Raw genomic sequence first — 22,717 nt, 5'->3', positions numbered from 1 at the left:
AACATGCAACTTTGCAGTCGTAGCCAATCCCATCGCAGGTTCCCTTTGCTCATTGCTCAGAGAGCAGCTGTGTAGAAAAATTAGATAAACAGAGAGGTTTATTGCGTTGGACAGAAATACGTCGCAGACGTCGCAGTGCAACTTTAAGACAGCAGTTCAAACAGAGGACCATCTGGGCTGCAGCATGTGAAATGGATTTAGTTTGACTTGTACCAGAAACAGTGATTCCAGTCGTTAGTATTTTTTTTTAAATTAACCAGTCATGGCGAGCAGCCTTGGCAAAGGTGGAAAGGGAATCCTTGATCTGCGCTTCAACCAAGACCAAGGTATGTTATTTGAATTGCACATGTCTCGATTTAATTTCATATAGTGACCTTTCGCTTCAGGTTGCTTCGTGTGTTGCATGGAGGATGGACTGAGAATTTACAATGTCGACCCTTTAGTAGAAAAATCGCATTATGGTTTGTAATGAACTACATAAATTAAAAATTTTATCAACCTTTTTTTGACAAAAATTTTAGGCGTGAACGTCGTGGGCAGCGTTTCTCACTGCGAAATGCTGCACAGGACGAACTTGCTGGCCTTCAGCTCGGGTCCTCCACGTCCTAAGTACGCAAACAACACTGTTCTTGTCTACGACGACCACACAAAACAGTTTGTTTTAGAATTCACTTTTCCCGCACCTGTCAAAGCTATCCGACTGAGACGTGACAAGTGAGAAAATCTATTTTAAGACATTCATTTGGAAACTGATGTTTGATTTTTATTTCCAGACTAGTTGTTGCACTTAGAAAGCAAATTCACGTCTTTTCCTTTCCGGAGCCTGCCCAACGACTGATGACTCTTGAAACAAGGGACAATCCGCTTGGCCTCTGCGAGTTGGCCCCCTTGATGACTGCAGAAAGGCAACTTTTGGTCTTCCCTGGGCATAAAATTGGAAGCATTCAGTTAATTGTATGATTTCTCCTTTTATAAGTAAAATATTGACTAATTTTGATTTTTTTTTCCCTTGTCAGGATCTCGGAGGCTTTGAAAGCTCTGCCTGCTCGAGTTCTCCGATCACAATAAATGCTCACCAAGGCGAGCTAGCGTGCATTGCAGTTAATCCTCAGGGATCCATGGTGGCCACTGCATCGAACAAGGGAACTTTAATCAGGGTCTGGGATGTAGCGAGGAAAGCTCAACTGGTGGAATTGAGGAGAGGCTCTGATCCAGCTACATTATACTGGTACAAATTCTTATTATATTTACCTTAAAAAAGTTATAATTTTATTTCTGCAGCATCAACTTCAGTCGAGATTCCGAGTTCCTCTGCTGCTCCAGTGACAAAGGAACAATTCACATTTTTGCTCTGAAAAATACAAATCTCAATCGGCGATCTTCGTAAGTAATCATAATCGATTGAAAACTTATTTTTTACATGATTTCAAATTTGAAGGTTTTCCAAAATGTCTTTCCTTGGCAACTATGTGGAATCTCAGTGGGCTCTGGCCAACTTTACAGTTCCGCCAGAATGCGCTTGTGTCTGTGCCTTTGGATCTCGAAGTTCAGTCATAGGTAACTTTTGAAAGGTAGATGTAGAACTTGATTTAAATATTTGACTTCTTCGCAGCAATTTGCCTTGATGGTACTTTCCACAAATACGTTTTTACAACAGACGGAAATTGCAATCGAGAGGCCTTTGACATTTTCCTCGACATATGCGAGGACGACGACTTTTAATATCATAATAAAAAGCAGTGATATGTGTGCGCAGCAATGAGACGAGACACTTTTCAACAGTGAATATTTATGTGTGATTTAGAAAATATTAAGCGGTGATTATGGGAGCTGAAATCTAGTCAGCTTTTCAATTGTTTGTTTTTCTATCGAATTATTATATATTCAATCAGCACTGTAAAAGCACACATTTTCATCTTAATCCTTTGTATCAGCAGCAGTCAAATAAAATTTTAATAATAAATCGCTCAAAATTTTTTGCATTTAAAATCTGCTAGAGGTTGCAAAATTATAAATTTTATTTTACCTTTCAAAATTATTTAAAATATGTAAGTAACAAAGATTTTTAATTGATGCACATATTTCCATAATTTCAATTATGCTTTTTTGATTGATCTTTTGTATAAATATGACTTTTTGTAAAGTATTTTGATGTGAGAAGTAATAGTTGTCTACATTAAAATTAACTTGAATGTGATGATTTAATGTTAAAATATAGAATGAAAATGTAATAATTAAAAATAATATGTATTCAATTTCAAGTTTTGAAGACTATGATTAAATTGAGAACTTCACCCCTACCATCATAGGATGAAAGTAAAAAAATTCCATATTGTTGCAATTTCATAGAGAGCAAATTTTACTAAAAAAAAATTCATGTTCACACACTTATGACAACATTTTATAATAATACAATGAAATATTATGATGGATTGAATTTAAATTCGGCTTTTCCTCGATGGGTTTTTGTGAGTTTTTATTGTTTAAGAAAAACAATATCCTGCTATTGGATATTGTTTTTCTTAAACAATAAAAACTCACAAAAACCCATCGAGGAAAAGCCGAATTTAAATTCAATCCATCATGAATCAACCCTCGATCGTGAACTTCTACTACAGAAATATTATGACTCCAACTGATAAATATCGTATTTTTTATGAGATTAAAAAACAAAAACTTTTTTTCTAAATTTATATATGTTTCAAAATATTGATTGTTCCACAAAAAGATCAAACAATATTATTTTTAATTTTCTTAATTTTATATTTCGAAAATACCATGCTGGTAAATTATTCAAATTATTGTCAACTTGATTCAGCAAATTTTAGTTTTGCGCCAGCATAATGCTCTATAATTTTTGGGTAATCACCCAGAGGTAACAAGCTATTAATCAATGGCACAAACGCTCTTTTTTCCTTCAATTTCCTGGAATAATTTTTTTATTTTTCACCATATTTCTGGTATTATACATTTTGCAATAATAAAAAAAAGCTATATACAAAGAAATTCAGAAGATTTAAGAGAAAAATAAAAGGAAATTTGCTCCTTACCGTAATTATGTTTTTTTTTTTTTTTTTTCTTAAAAACAACAACAGCGCTTTGCATTTATTGCACTGAAATTGCACATTAAATTTTATCATTTTCTATATATTTAGATTTATGAAAATGCATTAATTACAATTTATTCTAGATATTTTCTTTAAAAGGTCAAATTTGAAAATAATTTTCATCATTATCAAAATTTTATATCTTAATGTGTGTAGCCTAAATAATTTGATGATAATTATATTCTCCTTTGATCGTAGATTAATAAAATTTGGCATTTTGATGTAAGGACTGCAATTAAGATGTTTTTTTGTGTGAAATAATAATGATGCATTTTATTAATTTAGAAACATTTTATTGATATTAGAAAATTAATTATTCATACAAAAATAAATTTATATAAAAAATAAAAAAAAAAACACATCAAATTATTCTTATTCATCGTGACAAAAATTGACTAAAGCAATACAGAATTATAGTCAATAATTTCATTAAATGTAACAATGGTCATTTGCTAAGTGACCGTTGAAAATGAGCCTTGATGCCGTTTCTGCAATCGTCAGACGCAAAGCTTCACCAGAAACGTCTTGGTCCTGAAGACGAACAGCAACATTTCCATTACCATCATCTTCATCGACATTCAAAATTTCAGTTTCAAATATGTCATCACAGTTTAAAAAGAAATTCTGCAGTGCAATGCAGCTAGCAATTACTTGCGGAACTCTTGTATAAAGTACTTTTAATTTATACAAAAAAATTGATCTCCATCGCGCCTTTAACCTTCCAAAAGCTATTTTAACAACACTTCGAGCCCTCGAATGCAAAGCATTAAAACTAGTTTTCATGACTGAGTTATGAAAAAAGACTCCCTGAGCCTGATCGGCATTAATTTGTGTCGCAGTGAATGGAATAATCACCGTAATAGGGGCTGAAAGTAAGGGGTAGCCGCCATCCCCTAGCAAATAATATCCTCTAGGTGGGTACGTTTGATTGACAAACAAAGGGCTGTTGCGAAAAATTCTCGAGTCATGCACACTTCCAGGGTATCCAATGAACACGTCAATAAAATGACCTTTGTGGTCAACAACAGCTTGAAAGTTACTGCTGTGTGAACCTTTATAAAAGTAACTGCCTGCCTGGTCTTCTGGCACTTTGGCAATCTTTACACGGCAACCATCAATGGCCCCCACTGCTTCTTTAAAACAATCATTCTTAGCTAAAGCGCAAAATCCTGCTCCAATACCAGACAATTCATCTGCTTTTGGAAGTTTAACAAATTTTTTCAAATTGGAAGCAAACATTTTTAGGTACTTATGAATTATGCGTATAATTGTGCTTTTAGGCATTTCAAATGAAGCACTAGCAACATGATAGGAACAACCAGTTGCTAACCAATACAAAAAAATCATGAGCTCAATTTCAAGAGACCAACCATGCACCTTCTCTTCTTCGAATAAAAATGAAATCAGCTTCTGATAGGTGGTGATGTGAAGTCGGAAGTGGCTCCTGAAAACCTCGTCATTCCTCTCAAGGTAGCACTTAAATATTTTGAGCGTGAAGTTTGGAACTGCGTGTTTAATTCCACGGTTTTGGACCTGTAATTTATAAAAAAAATGACAGATAATAATAATCTATGTTATGTTGAGGACACTGGGTGGGTCCGAATATCAGAGAAACGATTCTAGAAACGATTCTTGAGAAACGTTTCTCGAGAAATGATTCTGGAGAAACGTTTCTCGAGAAACGTTTCTCGAGAAATGATTCTAGAGAAACGTTTCTCGAGAAAAGATTCTCGCGCAAGGATTCTCAAGGATCGATTCTTTAGTTGAGTTTTAAAGGCAGAAACGATCCTGGAGAATCTTTGCGCGAGAATCTTTTCTCGAGAAACGTTTCTCTAGAATCATTTCTCGAGAAACGTTTCTCGAGAAACGTTTCTCCAGAATCATTTCTCGAGAAACGTTTCTCAAGAATCGTTTCTAGAATCGTTTCTCTGATATTCGGACCCACCCATTATGAATTAAAACTTTTATGTACATACCTTTCTGGCATAAATTTCAATGATTCGGTTCAAAGATTTTTTCCGCTTTCCTCGCGCTAACAACAAAGTAGCTTTCCAAGAGACATCCTCTTCATCAGCAGAACTTTGTTCATTCAATAGGCGAATGCAAAGAGCAAATAGTAATTGATTGTCCATGATAATTTGCTCAAGTCGATATTGCTGATAAAACGAAAACGAGTCAAATCAACAGTCAAATCAAAACAACTAAAATTAAAAAAATGAGCATCAATATTAAGATCAAGTACGAGACGCCAGGTGTCACTGAACACTCGGAGTGCTCAGGGTGCTTTCAAAAATTAGTACGGAGCACTGCAATTCTTGCGCAATACAGAAGGTTAGATAGGAAAAGTGTGTAGTGCGCAGGTTCCAGTCATCTGAGGCTTGGACCACCAGAGGCAGCACCGGAGCCTTTATTTTTGTTATCATTTCAATTTTCAACTTTTCGAGGATTCATAAGCTACATAATCGTGCCACTGCTAAAGTTTGCAGCAAAAGGATTTTTTAGGATATTTATTACTTTTGAATTAATTTGTTTGCAAAATGTCTGTAGTAAGGGTGAGTTTCTAAGTGCACTAAGTGCAGAATATTATACATACATAACAAAAAATACTCATTGTCAGTCAGCCCGCACCCGCATTAAATTGCATTAAAAATTTTATGCCTTTATATTTTCCTGTGTATTTTGCACATTTTCAAAAATTTGCGACTGTTTTTATAATAAGTATGTACATATTTGTATTTTTGATACTTATTTTTATTTTCAGAGGCTACTGCAAGGATCAATTTCTAGTCCTAGCCAACTTATTCTTGGGTGTCGATCTTTGAGCAACCATGCAGCTGCTGCCCTTCAAGTCAGCAATGATAGCAATCCTGTCGGCACACCAGATAAATTGTTCAAGAAGATAACCATAGAGCTGAAGGGACACGAAAAAGCGGTCTTGAAAAGCTACACAACAGTCCTGAAAGCAGCGGCAACTAATTTGGATATACCCAGTGATGAAATGTATGTATATTAATAATTTTGCTTTTTATGTTTCTACAATTTTTAAATTGATTTGTTATTTTCCAGAGTCCTCGTACCAAAGGCAACGTATAACAGACTTACACTCCTCCGCTCAGTGCACATCTACAAAAAGCACAGGGTTCAGTACGAGATGAGGACATACCATGCTAGTTTGACATTACGAAGATTGACAGGATCAACAGCAGACACCTATTTGGAATATGTGCAGAGGATGTTGCCAGAAGGAGTGGGAATGAAAGTGTCAAAGGTAGAAGGAAATTTATCTCAAATTACATATTTTACTAAAATAACATTCTGACCTGCAGACAGAAATTCATCCAACTCCAAATTACATGCAGCAACCCTCGGCTTAGCATAAAGTCTTTAGTTAGTGCAGAATTATTAAACAATAGTCCTTTCTCATCCCACTTTAATTGCTTTTTTGTGTGAAAATAAAATCAATTTGATTTAACATAAATTTAATTTTATTGTTGTCTTTTTTAAATACATAACGTTCGTCCATCTGTTATTTTAAATTTTCTTCAGTTAGCTCTTTATTACACCTAAATAGCTGCGGTAAATCTCGACATGGATTACATTGAGAAATCATAAATCATGTTAGCGCAATTGAGGATTCGGCCTTCCATCGTGTGGCCATTTTTCATACAGCAATAATATTCATCGCTAAAGACAACAAAATACTGCAATTTGTTTCGTCTTATTTCATGTATCACAACCATAGTTAACATTTTTGAGCTTTAAACATTACAACGAATACAACGATTTACGTATGAAGCATAATAGGAGGTATATTTGCTCAAATAAAGCTAGCTGAGGTACTCGTTTTTACAATGTAAATAATAGTTGAATCTAGAAAGGTTAGCTTAGATTCCGTTACTCTGTTTTTTGTCAACTATTACAATCCCTCCTTAATACTGATCATGCACATTTTGTTCAGCTAGAGTTCCATTGATTAGTAATTAACAAAACTCTTACAGGACTAATAAATTTGGCCAGCCACTCTGTGGAATGAAAGAATGTAGAGGTTTTAACACTTAAGTTCACAATTAACACTGTATAGAGAGACACCAAACATTGATGACATTATTTCAGAACAATACAGGCCAGCATATTTAAGAGATTCCATTTTCATTTTTTTTTCTTCAAAAATATTAGAGATCAATGAACAGTCAATTCGGAGCATTTGATTCTTGCACAATGATGTTTACTTTATCTGCTCAAAAGCTCCGATTTTTCACAAGGAGACAACAAATAATTGACATGAAGTACAACAGATCTTTAAATTACACATTTGTGTCCATTTCGAGCCAGGAGAGTGCTTTGGCACAAATTGCTAGAAGTAAGCTAAATACATTCAGTTATTGTGCACAAAATTGGATGGTCATTTAGCTTAATGACGATCTTGAAGAAGAGGTTCCATCGTAGTGCAGGAGGGCCGTCGAATATTACAAGTTTGTCTCGTTCCAGCACCTTAAAAATTATATTCCAATCAGTTTCAACAAAATATAAACTTAAAATGCAACTGCCTGCTAAAACAGTGTCGAAAATGTGGTCTCGTTGGTTGGGATCTTCCAGAAAAGTTGGAGACATGTTCTCCAATTCGTGAAGTTCTGGTCCCATTGGAGCCAAGCCAGTCAGGGTGACAGAATTTGAATCTGACAAAGGGGCCTGAGGATTTTAGTTATCAGTGTGAGATTATTTATTTACATTTTAAAATTTTACCTGACTTGTGACATTAATCTCGTCTTGGAATTCTGCAACCGTACAGAGCTTCTGGCAGAACTCCCAATCCGTTTTGAAGCTTGGGCCGAATCTGTATAGAAGTGAAAGAAATCCAAAATTGGAAATACAAAATGAGTGGACAGTCAAGTCGATGATGAAAATGCCAATCTGGTTAAATGCCAACACTTCGCTTGTCAGCAACATCAGTCCAGTAATGATGGTTGTAATACTCGCCACACAAATAGGAGTCAAGTTTTTGACGATCAGGTGTTTAATGCGCTGCTCTCGGTCGAGGTGGCCGTTATATTTTATGGCGTAGTGCAACACAAAATCGACACTCAGCCCGGCTGCCATGGTCACAGCTAAAGACTCAAGCACATTCAAGCGCCACCCCAAAAGGGCTAAAAATGCAAGGGACGAGGCTAGAATTGTGTAGACGGAAAAAGCAGCCAGCAAGGTTATAATAAGGTTGCAAGTCGAAAGGTAGAGGACGATCGAACAGGCGGTGGCAGCGAATATGACGGAGGTCACAGACTCAGTCATAAGCTTGTTTTGGAGATCATAAAACTGGAGGTCGGAAGTAAAAAAACCGCCTTTCATTGAGTTCGGAGCCGTCTTCAGCATGCTTGTTGTCCAACTCTCGACCTGAAATTTATTGTTTAACAAATTTTTATAAAATCAAATTTTTTATCTAGACCTCTCGGAAAAAGGAGTTCATTTGTTGAAAAGACAGAGAGAACTCTCTGGACGAGTCGTACTGAATGACCACAGCTTTGGCGACTGACACGTTGCCCTTGATTCTCATGTCAAACTTGGGTCCGGCCAAGGTTGGCATGAAAAACTGGGCTGGCGTGTTATGCAGATCTTTCATGGCTCTCTCCAGACAAATGGCAAAGGTCTTCGGAGCATAGGGAAACTTGGACGTTTCGCAGCAGGGTTTTCTGTCCAACTGGTCAATGGAATCGTAGCACTTCCTGTTCATGTAGCTAATAAGGGATTCGAGAAAACAATTCTGCAGCAAAGGACCAAGGACAGACTTGTAGAAGGGTTGGCTTTTCAGTTGACGACAAAATCTCCGTAGGAATAACTAGCAAAGAAAATTTATTTCTTATAATGATAAGACGTCCTGTGTTTTTAATATACTTGAGCCTTGGGCTTGCTTATGTCAAAAGTTTTATCGAAAACTAACAATGATCCATTTGGTTTTGAATTTGGGTTGAGGAGGTCTCTGGAATCGATGGGCTTCAAGCCCCAGACCCAAGTTAGAGGAAGAATATCCCTCGAAGATTTCTGGTGCTTCTCGAACCAAAAGCTCTCGGTAAAGTCAGAATGGTATCTATGAATAAGTTGATATTTTAATCAATTTTTTATACAAATATTTGAAATCAAACCTTTCAAATGGATGGCTTGGCTGAAATAAAGCAAAACTTTTTGAGTCGGGCGCTCGCAGACGAGGGCTGATCAAAATTGCGTAGGTGGAAGCAACCGTCAAAATAGTCATCAAGAGAATGCAAATGAGAGAGGCCTTTGATATTATCCACAGTAGAGTTGTCTGGAAATATGATTCAAATTTTTTAAATGTTTGAAAATAAAAATTATAACCATTATAACCTTACCCTAAGAAAACATCCTAATTTGTGGAAACCACATGAGAGCTTTTCAAACATTCGGCATCGAGTTCTATGCACATTAAAAAATTTGGCAATCATTTCCGAAATAACGACCGACGGTATCATCCAAAAGATGGTCATCATCCAGTGAATCATCATGGTTGATCCAGCAAAAATACTTTTACAATTTATAATTCGAAATGATGAATATTTTACAAAAGTTAATGCTTAATACCTGAACAATGCAATTGACGTCACAGAGCTTAGCCGAGCAGCAAACATGGCAGCAGCTGTGGTCAGAGATGTTGCCGTCACAGAAAACCACAGTGGGGTGAGACTCCAAAGTTTGTCTTTGAGTTTAAGATCGTGATAGTCTTGCCAGCTGTGAGCTATGAATAAGAGATCGTCTGTACCGATCGCTAAAAATATCAAAATTTCCATTTTATAATAATCAAAATCAGCACAAGTTAACACAAAGTTATACCTAGCAAGAGGAGGGCAGCCATCAAATTGAGGAAAGGAAATCGGTCTGCTCCGAGGGTTTCGCAGTAGAGCCAATAGCTGATGGCCAAACTGAGAACAATGTTTAGCAAGCCGAAGAAGATCATCAAAAAGGATCGAATGAACAAAAGAAGAATAATCAAAATTAGTGCCGAGATGATCATGGAAATCCTTATCGAGTCGTGGATTAGAAGTTTGTCGAAAATATAATCTTCAAGACCTATCAAATCAAAGTTAGAAAAATTATGGTTATAATTGGGAAAAATACCTAAATCCATAGCTACTATTTTGATTTGCTTGTAGTGAGATAAGGACAGCGCCTGCAGGCGTTTGTAGAAATCATAGCTCTTTGTACTTTTTGCAATGGGCAGGATAATTTGTATGAACTTCAGAACATGCTCATTCTGGTCGCTCGACTGTAAAAAAACATTAATAATAATACAAATAAATTTAAATTTCAGTTCCTTCTTACGTTGGGTGGCAAAAAACCAATATCAAAAATAAAATTCATCAGTCCTCGAACAATCGACTTGCGAGTGCACCTGTTTGGCGCTAATTGACAGGTGCCCTCTTCCTCGATGCACTCCAAATCCAAATTGTGGAAGTGATGGGTGCATTCTTGCAGCAAATCGGCGCAGTTCAAAAGATCATCCTCCTAATTGTATGTGTTAACAGCACAACAATTTACATTTAAATCGAAAAAAACCTGAAGCTCTTCACAGGAGGACTTGTTACTAGCTAAAAGTAAGTATCTAGTCAGACTCCACATTGGACAGCAGTTTTGAGGCGTCTGAGTTTCACAGATTTCTGTGTAGAGCGGCTCTATTTCTTTTTCGAGGCTGCAAAGCTCCTTTACGACGTCCAGCTTCCACAGATTTTCCCCCTCCTTTTTGTTCGAGATGATTAGTCGAGCATGCGACCAAGCTAGATTGATAAATTTGAGCATTTTTGGTGATAAAATAAAATAAGTTTTACTTGGTTGGCCACAAAAGGAGTCTTTGTTGACATGAGAGTGATTATGTGCCTCCCCGTAGTGGCCGTCTTCGTCCTCGTCGTAGTCAACCATGGTGACATGTCCGACGTCACCGTCACTTGTGATTGAAGCATCGGACTGAATGAGACTCGAATCTAATTGTAAGAGAAAATTTAAAAATAGTACCAAGAGGATAATGATTAGCATACCTGATGGGAAAATAAAATGACTGGAATTCTGGTGCTCTTGTTTTAAATTTGGCGGAAGAGAAGACGGAACTTGATCTAAAACGGTGCTGTTCGAATTGACAAAGACGGAATGTGTGTGCACCTGTAAAAGAGTCAATTGTAATAACAGAAGTTAATTCTCTTAAATAAAAAACTTACTTTTGGCAGATCATTCAAGCTGTCAACTTTGCTCTCCTTGAAGAGAGTGTGCTGCCAAGACTCAAGCTTTTGTCGATGCATCCGACCTTGCAGAATCTGTAGCTAATTTTATAAATATTGTACAGTATTTGAAATAAATAAATTCTATCAAATTACTCTTTTTCCTTCGGGGTTGCTCGTCATGAAACCGTACGGTTTTGAAGCTTCCGCCAAGTTCACTAGGACGTCATTTCGACCTGACAATAAGGTTGATTTTGTTTCAAAGCCCTGAAGATTGGAATAAAATAATTATTTATAAATGATAAAAATTGTACTGCAGTTTTACCATGTGAGGGTTTGAGAAGTCTGGGGAGTGCGATGGCTGGACAAGAATAATCACAATTGCTGCAATGCTGATGCCAGTCAGTGTCAGCCATAGTAGGAAAATTGCCGAAGAACTGTCGAGTTAATTTATTACAAAATTTATAATAAATGTCAGTCCAAATAAAACGCACCTGGAGAAGTTGAGATGAAATTTCTGCCCCGAGGTAATGTTATTGTTTGGATTGGCCCCGGCATTGTTCTCCATGTTAATCGTTTAGGAGCCTTTCACCTTCACCTGTAGCAAAATTTTTATTGCTCAAACAAAAAATGAATTAATTCTTTAAATTCTTTGCGTTTTACTGGAGTGGTTTTCTCCGAGGGCGCTAGGAAAGTTTTAAAAAGTTTAGCTCCGTAGCAAACCATAACAAAAAATCAGCTGGCCGTGGTCCGAGTGATCACATTTTTGCGATGAAAAGACGGCAGAACAGGAAAATTTCTTGCAACAATACCGGAATCAACGAACCTGGTCATCGAGCGAGAGGTTTCGCGGAGACAAAGGGACATTCGAGGCCAGATGAGAGCAGGAAAGCGATTTTCCGCCAAACGATTGGGCTGCTCACTTCACTACAGGCGCCATACTTTTACGCTACGACGAAACCAGATGGAGCTGCCGAGGGGTGCGGGCGGGCGGGAGGAGGGAGGGAGGAGAGAGGCGATGAGCACCGGGCAAGGTCGTGTTTGAACTTGTTGGGGGTGAACGCAAGAGGCAATCACTCGATAACACATAAACACACGTGCGCTGCATTCCGTCAATGCAAAACTCGGTCTCTGATCTGCTGCATTTATTTGTTGTTTATCATTTCGTTTATTTGCCAATGAAATGAAATTAAAAATAATAAGGAAGTAATCTCACTACAACTGTGTGCGTACAGCTTCAGGTTAATTTACATACGTCAAGAAGGTTATTAATTTTTTTTGTTATTTTGCTAATTAGTAAGTTATTAAGTTTAATTATTATTTTTTACTTCAAATGTAGCAAATAAATTTCAGTTTTAACTTTTAACTCGCTTTTAAAGTTTAATTTTAATAAATGAATTTTAATTTATCTTAATTATATTACATTTTACGCATCTAGAATTTTCCTTTTAGAAAAGTAATAGTAAATTGATTGACGATTTTTTTTATATTTAGTTTATTCTTTTGCAGAAAACTTCTTTTGGAAGCTGATTCTGTCGCGTCCATCTGGAGAAAACTATTCTCATCTGTCATATCTTCGTGTCGGCCAATGATGTTAAAAGGTAGGTTGCTCTAATATGAAAATACTTTTATAACATGATTTTTTCGTCAAAAGGAGGGCAGGAATAATTATAATAAAAAATAATAATATAAATATATATAGCTTTTGCTTTTTGCTATATTATAGAGGTGATTTTGGGTTTCCCAAAAAGGAACCTTTATTTTAGGTGTTAAAATTACAGATAACTGTGATTTTCTTACATCACAATTATCCGTCTTTATCTAGCCTCTAATTTTTGTTGACAAAACTTTGTATGTCACACAAAAATAAGAGAGTATAATTATGTGTATTATTTTGCTATAATATTTGGGTTTCATTAAAAATGCAGCCTTCATATAAGGCGTCTCTAATTATTTTTATTTATTATTCGTCATTTTTTTCCGCAATACGAATGAAAACACACACAAAGCACATATAATAAATTTTATTGTGACGCACTTGAATGGGCTTAATTTTATTTTTGTAGTTAGTTTTTGCAATAATATTTGTTGAAAAAATTTTTGCATAGCTTCTCTTTTCTATAATGCTAAAAGTTTTATGATAAAAAAAAAACTCTCTTCAGTGTTTAAATTTAAGGCTATAAAAAAATGCTTTCATGATAATTGAATACGCTTGGCAAGAACAAACTCTGACTTTTCACAAGTTTTTACAGATTGGATTATTCCATTTAATCACGCAATTTGATATTTCCGTTTTATAGCCTATATAATTTTATATATTTTGCAGAAATCAATCAAAACCAGGCTGAAAAATTTGTATAAGCTGACTCGCGTTTTTGATAAAAAAAAAAATATCGTCAACATTTGACAATAATTCAAATGAACATAAAATTATGAATACTCACAGTACAGAAACGGAACAACCACTCTGGAAAATTTGCAAATTCTGTGTTTTATTCAGAAATAATTCCAATTTTATGCTTTTCCATCATAATTTGCCTGGCTGTGTTTTCAATTTCCAACCTCTGAATATTTCACGCTAAAATATTAAATTTGGCGCGTGGGACGCTTCTTGGTTCAGCGAGCTAAATTGCAATTTCGTAAAGCGGCACATCAAAATGATTGAATTAATGCCAAAAAATTTAATTATCGTAAAGCGGCGCCTTTGCCAAGAGAAATTATTTATTTTCCTCCCAGATATTCTTTGTTCGCTGAAAGAATAAAAGTTACAATCCTTACAATCATTTGATTTTTGCTCCGAGAAAGGAAAATTGAATAATATTTTTATCACTTTGTTGAAAAATCTTGAATTCGATAATGATCGTCTGATCCTCTTGATGTTGGTGGGCTGCTTTGTAATTCCTGAGTTGTGTGGGTTGCCTGCAAATGTAAATTATTTCAACTCCATGAACACGTTGTTGATTATCATTCTTTTATTTGGTAAAATGAAAAGGAAGAGCTAAAATAAAACACGATTTTTTTTACATTTAGAATATCTTAACAAAGCAATATCATCAAATTTTCATTATTTTTTTTAGCACAGGCAACAGACATGAGACTCTTTTGACAGTCAACATCATAATTGATTAAAAAGTGATATTTTTTTTAGGTCAACAAAAGATTTTAATAATTGCGATCAAAGAGTTTCAAAACTGATACATAATTTTTCCAGGACGACTCTTTTTTTACCTTTCTTGAATTAAAAAGCATTGATGATTTCACGGTTTTATTAAAACAATAATGATTTTAAATTTCGTCTCCTTTTCATGCTAGATAAAAAGGGAAAACTCGTGATCGCGCCGTTTCCAGCTGTGTGCCAACAGAAGCAACGTCGAGAATTCGCAGAACTCTCGCGGGGCTCATTTAAGGTTTGTTTCAATTGGCCAAGCTGCGCGGGCAAATGTTTGTGTGAGCAACTTTCGGTTTTTGCTTTTTAAAGCTCAGATACAAGCTGGGTGGAAACTGTTGCCCGACCAGAGGAACAAGTCAATGGCCCCCTTGGCACCATCAACATGGTGGATTTCGCTTCGTGTTTCCTCACGATTTTTTGCTCAATCTCGGAAGTGTTTTCCCCGAAAGGATTCAAGCTGCTCGGCCGCAAGTCCTGACCACTCCGCACCATCAGGTCCGTGCCATTCCTTCGCTTCCTGCAAAATTTAAAAAGAAGGGGAAAATTGAAGAAAAATGAAGCTGCTGAAATTAAGGAAAATAATGGGTTTTTCAGGAAGAAATTGACTTTTTCTTTTTAAGTTCCAAGTTTCATTCCTTTCCAAAAAGCATATATTGGGGGGAAAATAATTGAAAATTCCATAGAGGGAGACAAAAAATCTCAAAATAATTATATTTTTGATGGCTGTTGTCTTCTATCATGTGCTTTAGTTGTTTGATAAAGGGAAAAGCAATTCACCTCCATCCCCATATGACAAGTGTTTTGACAGTGTTTTTGAGCTTCCTTTCTGAAAACATTTTATGTTGGTTTTGCCTTTTTTTAATGACTGGGTACAATTTAGTTTTTCAGTTTCGCCAATTTTCCACGAGAATGAGAATTTTAAATATATATTTTTTCATTGCAAATTAAAATAACCATCTGAGCCATTTTCACAAGCCCAGATGCGTGCAACACATGGAGAAAAATAAAATAATTGTTACTCACAACGGGGGTCAAAAGAAATCCACTTTTTCGTGTGTCAACAAAAACGGAAGGAAAATAAATTCGCTCATGCGGCAACCTGAAAGCGTTTATTTTCAGTGGCAGAGCCAGAAAAGTGCGCGTCAAAAGGCCGATTGTGAGATGAAAAAGCGTGCAGACAGTTTATAAAAAAAACGTACCTGTCTGCGGAGAGCTTTTTGCAGCAGCACTGAATCAACGCCGAGGGCAACATGCCTATCAATTCTCTGCGAATATTGGTGTTCATCCAACCGTACACGATTGGGTTTGTGATGGCTGTGCTCATTGCGATCGTGTGGCAAATGGCAGTGGCGATGTACAGCTTCTCTGTCGGGAAGATCAGCGGCTTCACCTCCACGATGATGGAGAGAATGTAATGAGGCAGCCAGCTAATCGCGAACAAAGCCTGCCAAAAGCAAATCGGATACAGATTAAAGCGCAACAACGCTTAAAACTATTAAAATTTTAACGAGCAGAAATTCTTGCTGTATAGGCAATTTAGAACATTTCATGGGATCATTATAAAAAATTTTATGAAAAAATAAAGATCAATTGAAAAGAAGATTTTTTGGGAGCAAAATAGTCACAGAATTACAAATTTAAATTGTCTAAAACTTTTTGAGGCCATGTTATGCGTTTATTGTGAGAGTTGTTCTCTATTTTTTATTGTTTGATTTTTTTAAGCAATAATATATTCCTATTATTCCTAGAATCAAAACATAGAAAGGGTTGTGATTGTTAACAAAAACAAAGCGTTGCTTTCAACATTTTAATGCGCTGGCTCTGATTCTGGAGTGAGCTTTAATGAGGCCTTTGAGGCTTCATTTACATCTGCAGGTTTTTGCAAATATTTCACGAGCCTCTGCAGTGCAGATCAAAAGAGTTCACTCTGCCTCGCTTAATTTGTTATGCAAATGTGCTTTTCACGTTTGTACATTCAATCTTTCTTTTTTACATCAAATATGGAAAAGGAAAAATCCCTTCAAGTAAATCAATACGATTTGATACGTAATAAAATCTCCTAAAATATTTTCTTTTGAAATTCGAAAGGAATATGCCTATGGTAACAAGACATGCAAAATATTTGCAATTTTTCCTCTGATTCGCGTGATTGGTTTCAATGGAGACGCAATTTTTTCCCTTTCAAAAGTCAGACACGAAAAAATGTGCTTACGGCAATGACGACAAGGATGGTGGTTGTCTTTCTGTTCCGAGCCATTTCTCTGGAGACTCGGCCCGAAGCGACAATCTGCGCGGCGTCTGATTGTGAGCTGCCCTCGAAAGCCACGTTTTGGGCGGTGGCGTGGTTCTGCAGGAATTTGGCAATGCTCGTGTGCACCACAGAGAGCACCACGATGGGGATGAAATACATCATGAGTAAAATGTAGACCAAATAGGCGCGCTTCAAAGGGATCGACGGCCACTCTTCGATGCACATTTTGTACAGGACCAGACTGTCGACCGCGAAGTCTTCCACCTTTTGATAGAAAACCAGGGGCAGAACAGACGCGAGTGACAGAAGCCAAACCTTCAGAACAAAAAAGGAAATTTTTTGAACTTATATAATAGCATAAAAGTTATGTTAAAAATTTCATACTTCTAAAAACTTTATGGAGGAATATTTTTAAATGAAAATCTTGTTTCTTAATTACTTTTTTTCAGAAACTTCTACATATATTGATTTAAGGATTGAGTTTGAAAATTCAAAATTTAAAAAAAGGGCCAATTTCTTAAGGATTTAGAATTTTGATGCATGGAAATGGAATAAACAAAATCTGTTTTATAAATCCAGCCAAGAACTGTCTCCTTTTTGCTGACATTCTAGGACGGATTACAATAAATGCCTAAATTGCACTTATCACAGGAATAAAAAAGCACTCACGAATGCCAGTGATAAAATGATCCGCCGCCTCTGCGATCTATCAATGACAGCGCCAGCATTCAAAGGGGTATGACGCACGATGTTGATGTAACGGTCTATAGCTATCGTCGATATTGTTGTTGTCGACACCATGATATTAGCGCCCTGGGAAGGAAAATAATGAAACTTGAAAGAGACTCGAGCACCAAGCGAGAGTTGCTCCGGGGGAATTATTTGACAAAATTCACTAATGAAACTTTGAAGGAGACAATATTTGATGCACGAGAAAAGCACAAAGTTAAACATCGTAAGACCAGGGAGAAGTTTTTGAGAAGTTTTTGTTATTCAAGCGCCTACGGCTAAAATTAATGCGTGGCTTGTTCAGTTTATATTTTGAAACTCTGGAAGGCTAAACTGTGTCTTTTATTGAAGTTAATTTCAAGAGTTGTTGAAAATAGGGAGGAAAATGAACATGTAATCAACACATTTTTTGCTTTATTTATATTTAACTTACCAACAACCTAAACGAATTTTTCACATAAAAAATTCAAGGCATTTCATAAAAGTTTTTCACTTTTGAATGTTGATTCAATGGAAAAAAAACTTTTGTGTAGACAGAGGAAAACATTTTGTAATAATAGGTTACAAAATTATAGAAAATTTTGGCCCTACCTGCAGCGTTGGAACAAGTTTGCAAAGAGTTTCGCCCATTGTCCACTGTTTGCTAATCAAACTGATCAGCGTGAACGGCATGCAAACGAGGCACAGGCTGATGTCAGAGACCGTCAGGTTGACGATGTACAGATTGCGCGGTGTTTGGATTTTTGAGCTACGCGCCACGGCGAAAATCACGGCCAGGTTCGTCGCCAGGCCTGTTATTATGAGGACGCCGTAAACCACCATGAAAATTAGCTCCGCCGTTTCGCTCATGTGGCTGTTATCTTGTTGCTGCTCTTTCAGGATGCTGCAAACCTGCGAGAGAAAATATAACGCGACTTTATTAGTTCCCTGTCAAAATACTTTGATATATGGTGACAGCACTTTTTCGGAGCTTTTGTGTTTTTGATATATACTTTTTTTAGTCTCAAATAAGGGGGAAGTGCGTCACACAGCGTTGATAATTTAAAATCAATAAAGCTGATACCAAATCCTGGGAGTCAAATTTAAAGAATAATTTTAAGACATTCTGAGGAGCTTCAATAAAATAACTCTGCATAGCTTGATTCATTATAAAAACTGTACCGTGGATAATGATATAGGCAATACGCTAGTCAGCGAAGAGTGGCCGGTTGCATACTATTTCAAAGGCTTTCGTCGTTCAGAATTACTGGGCACTGGTTTTTAATTAAAGGCTCAATCCAATTATTTTTCTTTCCCTTCATGTAAAAATCAATATTGTGTTAAACAGTTTTAACAGTTAAATTATTTATTTCGTTTGATATTTCCTCAATAACATTTTTTATTGAAGCTCTGTACAAATAAAGTATTAAAAAAATGGGATTTAATTTAATATTGGATTGATAATATGTTTGAGATCTTTTAAAATAGAATTTTAAAACACAGCAGAAATTTTAAATTTGCACTGTACGCTTGGGAATATGAGGCAGTTTTATTTTATTTAAATTTAAAAAATACAAAACTAGCCTCGGTGTTTTTTCTTTTCGTTATCCTTTTTCAAGACTATTTTCCATCTTGTTAATGTAAATTATGACTTGCGTGCTGTTTGAATCCTCCAAAAATAAAAATTGACAATTTAAGGCAAATATAATGCTTATATCATGTTCCTCAAAACTACAATACGTCGCATGTTGGGTTTCCTTTCTTTTTGCAAATAAACCCATACACTCACGCAAAAAGGCCTTTGGCGTTTTATTTTTTGTATGGTCTGAAATTTTTGCTCTGCCCGTGGAGCAACTTGGAGGCATAATATCAGACTGCTCTCTGTCACTCAAGCCGTAAACAAAGGGCCCTGTACACATAAAATTACTCCGGTGGTCTCCATTTACGTCAGCGCACAAAAGCAAGAGGTTTCCGTCACAAGCGATGGCTTGTGTAAAATTTAACTTTGCCACTGACACCCCGATATCAATCCATGTCAACGACAGAGATAAATATCACCTGTCACTGAAAATTACGCTCTCTCGTCTTCACGCTTTGAGTTATGGCAGCTGATTTTACATTATCAGCGCCGATTTTCTGCTCGCGGAAACACAGTCGTATTATAAAACTAATTAGTGAACCAACCGTTTCGATTTAAAAAGCATGATTATTATTTGCTAAATTTGAACAGAGAGTTGCGATTTCCATCAATTTGAGGATATGTGTTCCAACATTTCCACATCAGGAATTTCTTGGTTGATTAAATTTTTAATTGAAAAAGAAGAGCTCAATCAAATGTTCATGTGCCGTTTTTATACGGCCCTTTAATACAATAAACAAAAGTTTAGCAATTTTTTTTTAACTTTCTAAAAAAATTTGTGAATCAGGAAAAATCTTGACCAAGTCAGATTGGGAAATTTTGATTTGGCAGGCAAAATACATTTTTAATAAAAATAATTTTTGTTTCCAGCCAAATACGCATGTAATTACAAAGGATTTAATCGATTCAATGACCCTTGATTGATGTAGATGAGTCACTGAAACAAGAGTGTGGAAATGCTGATAAGCTCAAACCGTAGCGTCAATCATCAATAATCAATGTTTTGTGAACAAAAAATAATATATTGTGGAAATTCGTCTGTCAATGAATTTTTTAATGACCCTTTTTTACATGTATTTTTCAAGTGTAAGTCGACTGTGGTGTTTTTTATTTTACCCACTTCGACGGAAAATTTAACAGGGAAATATTGGAAACACAGACTGGCAAGGAAACAAATGTAAAAATGAACTCACCTCCGCCAGGCTGAAATTGAACAGCCCAAATCCGCTTGAGGCATCCATCAGCCCTTGCGCTTGCAGGGTGGCGTTGCAAGATGAAAGGAGTTCGTCGGCGAGGGCGGGATCCATGTCTTTTTTGGAAGATGCGATTGTTGAGATCAAATGGTTCAATTCCTGCAGAACACACGAAATATATAAAAAGAAAGGAGATACTTTCTTTAGGGAAAAATTTCAAAATATTATTTTATGGTGATATACGGAACCAAAAATGAATGAAATAAATAAGGATGTATAAAGGTAGGCTATACAAATTAAAGGAAAAATACGTACTTCTTCTGTACACTGCGTACTTTTAGCCATTGGATGGAGATTTACGTAGCACTTCCATTGAGAAAGTACTCATCGTGCAAGTCTTGTAAAAAGAAAGTGTTTTCCGTTCTACATACCGAAGTTTTTAATTTTCATGAAAATAAAAAGTTCAACGAAGAGCTGGAGAGTTCTTTGTGAATGGACAAAGGTAACCTGAAACAAAGCAATGAAAAAATATTAATGTTCATAAACGTTGACATTTTATTCACCGACTGACCAATTTTCAATATCAGTCAGTCGCTGTTTGCCAATCAACTTTGACCTATAGCTAGAAGTTAGTTTACTTGATCAAGCATTTGCCGAGCGTCCCACATATAATGATTACCTCTCTCTATTAAGTCATAATGAAGAATCGTGTGCCGCCAGTGAGCAAACTCAGTTAGTGCGGATGAACGAGTCGAGTAACCCTCGCAGCGATCAGCAAGGGAAATCCATATTATATGAAGCAACTTTTACGCGACAACTACGCATACAGAGACGACACCTTCTCTCAAACTGATATTGACATTTTGTATGCGTTGCGAAGGGAAATTGATAAACATTCAGCGCGTTGATAACGCAATTTATATCAGAGCTATTAAGTTACAATCAGATTATTCGTTTTTATGTTGAAAATCGTTTGTGATGGGGCAACGTCTCGCGTTACATTTAATTAACAGTTTTCCTACAAAAACACGCTTTGAATTTAAGGTACTATAAATCAATTGAGTCTAAATTAGTTAATGTGGTAATATATTTTCCTTCTGGCTTCCTCATAAAACTCCTCCCAATAGCAATCAAGGTAGTTGCTTAGGGTGGTGCTTTTTAAACACCAATAAAGGGCACTGCTGACCGGCCTGACCGTAAAAAAAGTAGAATCCAATTAACGTGGCATTGATGACACTTCTTTAGAGACTGTTTGTAATTTACAACCAAAATTTTTTTCCTTACCTGCTTAATTTCGATCAAAAACATTTTAAAATTTAATTATATTTTCATTTTTTACTATAAAAAAATCCAAATTGCGTGGAAGTGAAAAAATTAATTTATATATTTTTTATGATAATACAATATTCAAAATTAGGCACTGGAGGTAAAAATGATAATATAATCCATTTCTAGCTTCAGCTTACAGCTGCAACTCAATCTATTTTATGAAAAAATCGGAGAAAATAACTATAATTGTCTTATAAATTACGGTTGCATAAGTGCATATCGTTATTATTTATACTAATTATTATCATTTTTTTATGTAACTTAAGAAATTTATAATGTAAATTAATGTCATAATTTATTCTGATTTCATTAGAATAACCGCTTATTTAATTTTAATATTACTTACCAACTGAGTTGGTTAAATTTGATTGACATAATGAGCAAGAATATGCAATTAATTTATGACTGTGCATAAAAACAATAGAATTGTCTTCAAAGTTGAAAATTGTGTGCAGCAAAATCTTCACATCAAAAGAGAAACTAATTTAATTATTATATCTTTGCTTTATTGCCGTTATGAAAGGATGTGACAGGTGCAATTTCACACAATAGCTCCAAAACATATCTGCCGAAGCAAAACATAAACTTGTTCACTTCACTTGCTACATAATCGATTTTGATTTTCCCCTTTGAAAACCATTCACCTGTAAATTGCTTTTCCTCATATATGGGTATGAACTCAGAACTTTAAACAACATGTTCAGTTAAGCAAATATTGTTTTGTGGTGATTATTTGCCTAACCATAATGAGGAAAATGCCGCGCCAGCATAACCAGCAATATGTATTTTTGAGGTGCTCGAAATATTTTCAAACACGTTCTGTTTATGCTCTCGCTGCTGGATTTAAATTTATGCCGCGGGCGCCGCGTTTGATCAACATCCGCCGAACCCACCGGACAATGTCATCTCACAATAACAGACACACGCTTCTGTTGAGAGTCACTGATGCTGAAAATATGTTCAAGTGCTCTAATCTCCGATGACAGCATCTAACTCTGTTTTCGCGTGATGATTATCACTTGCACTACAAGATTTAATTCCTATAAAATTATCCCGTCACTATGTTGGTTAAAGTTTATTTATAGAGGGAAGTTGACAAAATCAGAAA

General features: G+C 35.9%; 6 protein-coding genes across 8 annotated transcripts in view; 3 read left to right on the top strand and 3 right to left on the bottom strand.

The window, feature by feature from the left end:
- The first annotated feature begins 33 nt into the window (after positions 1 to 33).
- Positions 34 to 2,095, top strand: LOC132195910 (WD repeat domain phosphoinositide-interacting protein 4-like). The gene is made up of 8 exons (XM_059618204.1): positions 34 to 326; positions 387 to 461; positions 522 to 714; positions 774 to 954; positions 1,017 to 1,228; positions 1,282 to 1,383; positions 1,439 to 1,557; positions 1,613 to 2,095. The coding sequence occupies exons 1-8, from the start codon at positions 263 to 265 to the stop codon at positions 1,720 to 1,722; spliced, it is 1,056 nt and encodes a 351-aa protein (XP_059474187.1). The 5' UTR covers positions 34 to 262; the 3' UTR covers positions 1,723 to 2,095.
- A 1,295-nt stretch (positions 2,096 to 3,390) lies between these two features.
- LOC132195949 (uncharacterized) lies at positions 3,391 to 5,358 on the bottom strand. Its single transcript, XM_059618268.1, has 2 exons — positions 5,084 to 5,358; positions 3,391 to 4,640 (listed from the first exon to the last, which is right to left on the bottom strand). Exons 1-2 carry the CDS (start codon positions 5,237 to 5,239, stop codon positions 3,537 to 3,539), a joined length of 1,260 nt encoding a protein of 419 aa, XP_059474251.1. The 5' UTR covers positions 5,240 to 5,358; the 3' UTR covers positions 3,391 to 3,536.
- Positions 5,359 to 5,498: 140 nt separating this feature from the next.
- On the top strand, positions 5,499 to 6,594 carry LOC132195950 (small ribosomal subunit protein uS10m). The gene is made up of 4 exons (XM_059618269.1): positions 5,499 to 5,659; positions 5,869 to 6,107; positions 6,174 to 6,375; positions 6,434 to 6,594. The coding sequence occupies exons 1-4, from the start codon at positions 5,645 to 5,647 to the stop codon at positions 6,479 to 6,481; spliced, it is 504 nt and encodes a 167-aa protein (XP_059474252.1). The 5' UTR covers positions 5,499 to 5,644; the 3' UTR covers positions 6,482 to 6,594.
- Positions 6,576 to 12,269, bottom strand: LOC132195948 (protein dispatched). The gene is made up of 19 exons (XM_059618267.1): positions 12,147 to 12,269; positions 11,815 to 11,918; positions 11,646 to 11,757; positions 11,477 to 11,587; positions 11,321 to 11,422; positions 11,144 to 11,264; positions 10,937 to 11,089; positions 10,668 to 10,885; positions 10,434 to 10,616; positions 10,230 to 10,377; positions 9,945 to 10,181; positions 9,696 to 9,879; positions 9,467 to 9,638; positions 9,242 to 9,402; positions 8,994 to 9,186; positions 8,548 to 8,937; positions 7,851 to 8,495; positions 7,655 to 7,796; positions 6,576 to 7,598 (listed from the first exon to the last, which is right to left on the bottom strand). The coding sequence occupies exons 2-19, from the start codon at positions 11,886 to 11,888 to the stop codon at positions 7,519 to 7,521; spliced, it is 3,426 nt and encodes a 1,141-aa protein (XP_059474250.1). The 5' UTR covers positions 11,889 to 11,918; positions 12,147 to 12,269; the 3' UTR covers positions 6,576 to 7,518.
- Positions 12,270 to 12,829: 560 nt separating this feature from the next.
- The window catches only part of LOC132196005 (uncharacterized), a 27,407-nt gene continuing 17,519 nt past the window's right edge, over positions 12,830 to 22,717 (top strand). The window contains exon 1 of the mRNA XM_059618367.1: positions 12,830 to 12,921. The gene's annotated coding sequence lies outside the window, so the exon portion shown is untranslated. The remainder of the gene's footprint in view (positions 12,922 to 22,717) is intronic.
- LOC132195895 (neuropeptide Y receptor type 5-like) overlaps positions 14,286 to 22,717 on the bottom strand; it is a 12,315-nt gene continuing 3,883 nt past the window's right edge. Inside the window, exons 1-9 of one of the 3 annotated variants that reach the window (XM_059618186.1) lie at positions 20,960 to 21,128; positions 20,596 to 20,787; positions 20,281 to 20,439; positions 18,061 to 18,360; positions 17,410 to 17,553; positions 16,702 to 17,055; positions 15,689 to 15,933; positions 15,513 to 15,588; positions 14,286 to 15,006 (exon numbers count right to left, since the gene is read on the bottom strand). In XM_059618186.1, the coding sequence (XP_059474169.1) occupies positions 14,911 to 15,006; positions 15,513 to 15,588; positions 15,689 to 15,933; positions 16,702 to 17,055; positions 17,410 to 17,553; positions 18,061 to 18,360; positions 20,281 to 20,439; positions 20,596 to 20,625 (1,404 nt within the window). In that variant the 5' untranslated portion in view covers positions 20,626 to 20,787; positions 20,960 to 21,128 and the 3' untranslated portion in view covers positions 14,286 to 14,910. Of the gene's footprint in view, positions 15,007 to 15,512; positions 15,589 to 15,688; positions 15,934 to 16,701; positions 17,056 to 17,409; positions 17,554 to 18,060; positions 18,361 to 20,280; positions 20,440 to 20,595; positions 20,788 to 20,959; positions 21,129 to 22,717 lie in introns of those variants that run through there. The other 2 variants (XM_059618184.1, XM_059618185.1) reach the window with 2 other exon arrangements.

This window comes from Neocloeon triangulifer, unplaced genomic scaffold, assembly GCF_031216515.1.
Source record: "Neocloeon triangulifer isolate White Clay Creek 2 clone unplaced genomic scaffold, ASM3121651v1 ptg000011l, whole genome shotgun sequence".
Taxonomy (NCBI): Eukaryota; Metazoa; Arthropoda; class Insecta; order Ephemeroptera; family Baetidae; genus Neocloeon; species Neocloeon triangulifer.
This window is presented reverse-complemented; position numbering and strand designations above follow the sequence as displayed.

Excerpts from the sequence above, each read along its gene's own strand:
- LOC132195910 (XM_059618204.1), top strand. The coding sequence starts at position 263 with ATGGCGAGCAGCCTTGGCAAAGGTGGAAAGGGAATCCTTGATCTGCGC. Across the intron at positions 715-773 it reads ATCCGACTGAGACGTGACAA|ACTAGTTGTTGCACTTAGAA; the intron begins GTGAGAAAATCT and ends TTTTATTTCCAG. Across the intron at positions 1,558-1,612 it reads ATCTCGAAGTTCAGTCATAG|CAATTTGCCTTGATGGTACT; the intron begins GTAACTTTTGAA and ends ACTTCTTCGCAG.
- LOC132195949 (XM_059618268.1), bottom strand. The coding sequence starts at position 5,239 with ATGGACAATCAATTACTATTTGCTCTTTGCATTCGCCTATTGAATGAA. Across the intron at positions 4,641-5,083 it reads TTGAAATTTATGCCAGAAAG|GTCCAAAACCGTGGAATTAA; the intron begins GTATGTACATAA and ends TATAAATTACAG.
- LOC132195950 (XM_059618269.1), top strand. Across the intron at positions 6,108-6,173 it reads GATATACCCAGTGATGAAAT|AGTCCTCGTACCAAAGGCAA; the intron begins GTATGTATATTA and ends GTTATTTTCCAG. Across the intron at positions 6,376-6,433 it reads TGGGAATGAAAGTGTCAAAG|ACAGAAATTCATCCAACTCC; the intron begins GTAGAAGGAAAT and ends TCTGACCTGCAG.
- LOC132195948 (XM_059618267.1), bottom strand. The coding sequence starts at position 11,888 with ATGGAGAACAATGCCGGGGCCAATCCAAACAATAACATTACCTCGGGG. Across the intron at positions 9,403-9,466 it reads AATTAGGATGTTTTCTTAGG|ACAACTCTACTGTGGATAAT; the intron begins GTAAGGTTATAA and ends TCATATTTCCAG. Across the intron at positions 8,938-8,993 it reads TAAGCAAGCCCAAGGCTCAA|TTATTCCTACGGAGATTTTG; the intron begins GTATATTAAAAA and ends TTTCTTTGCTAG.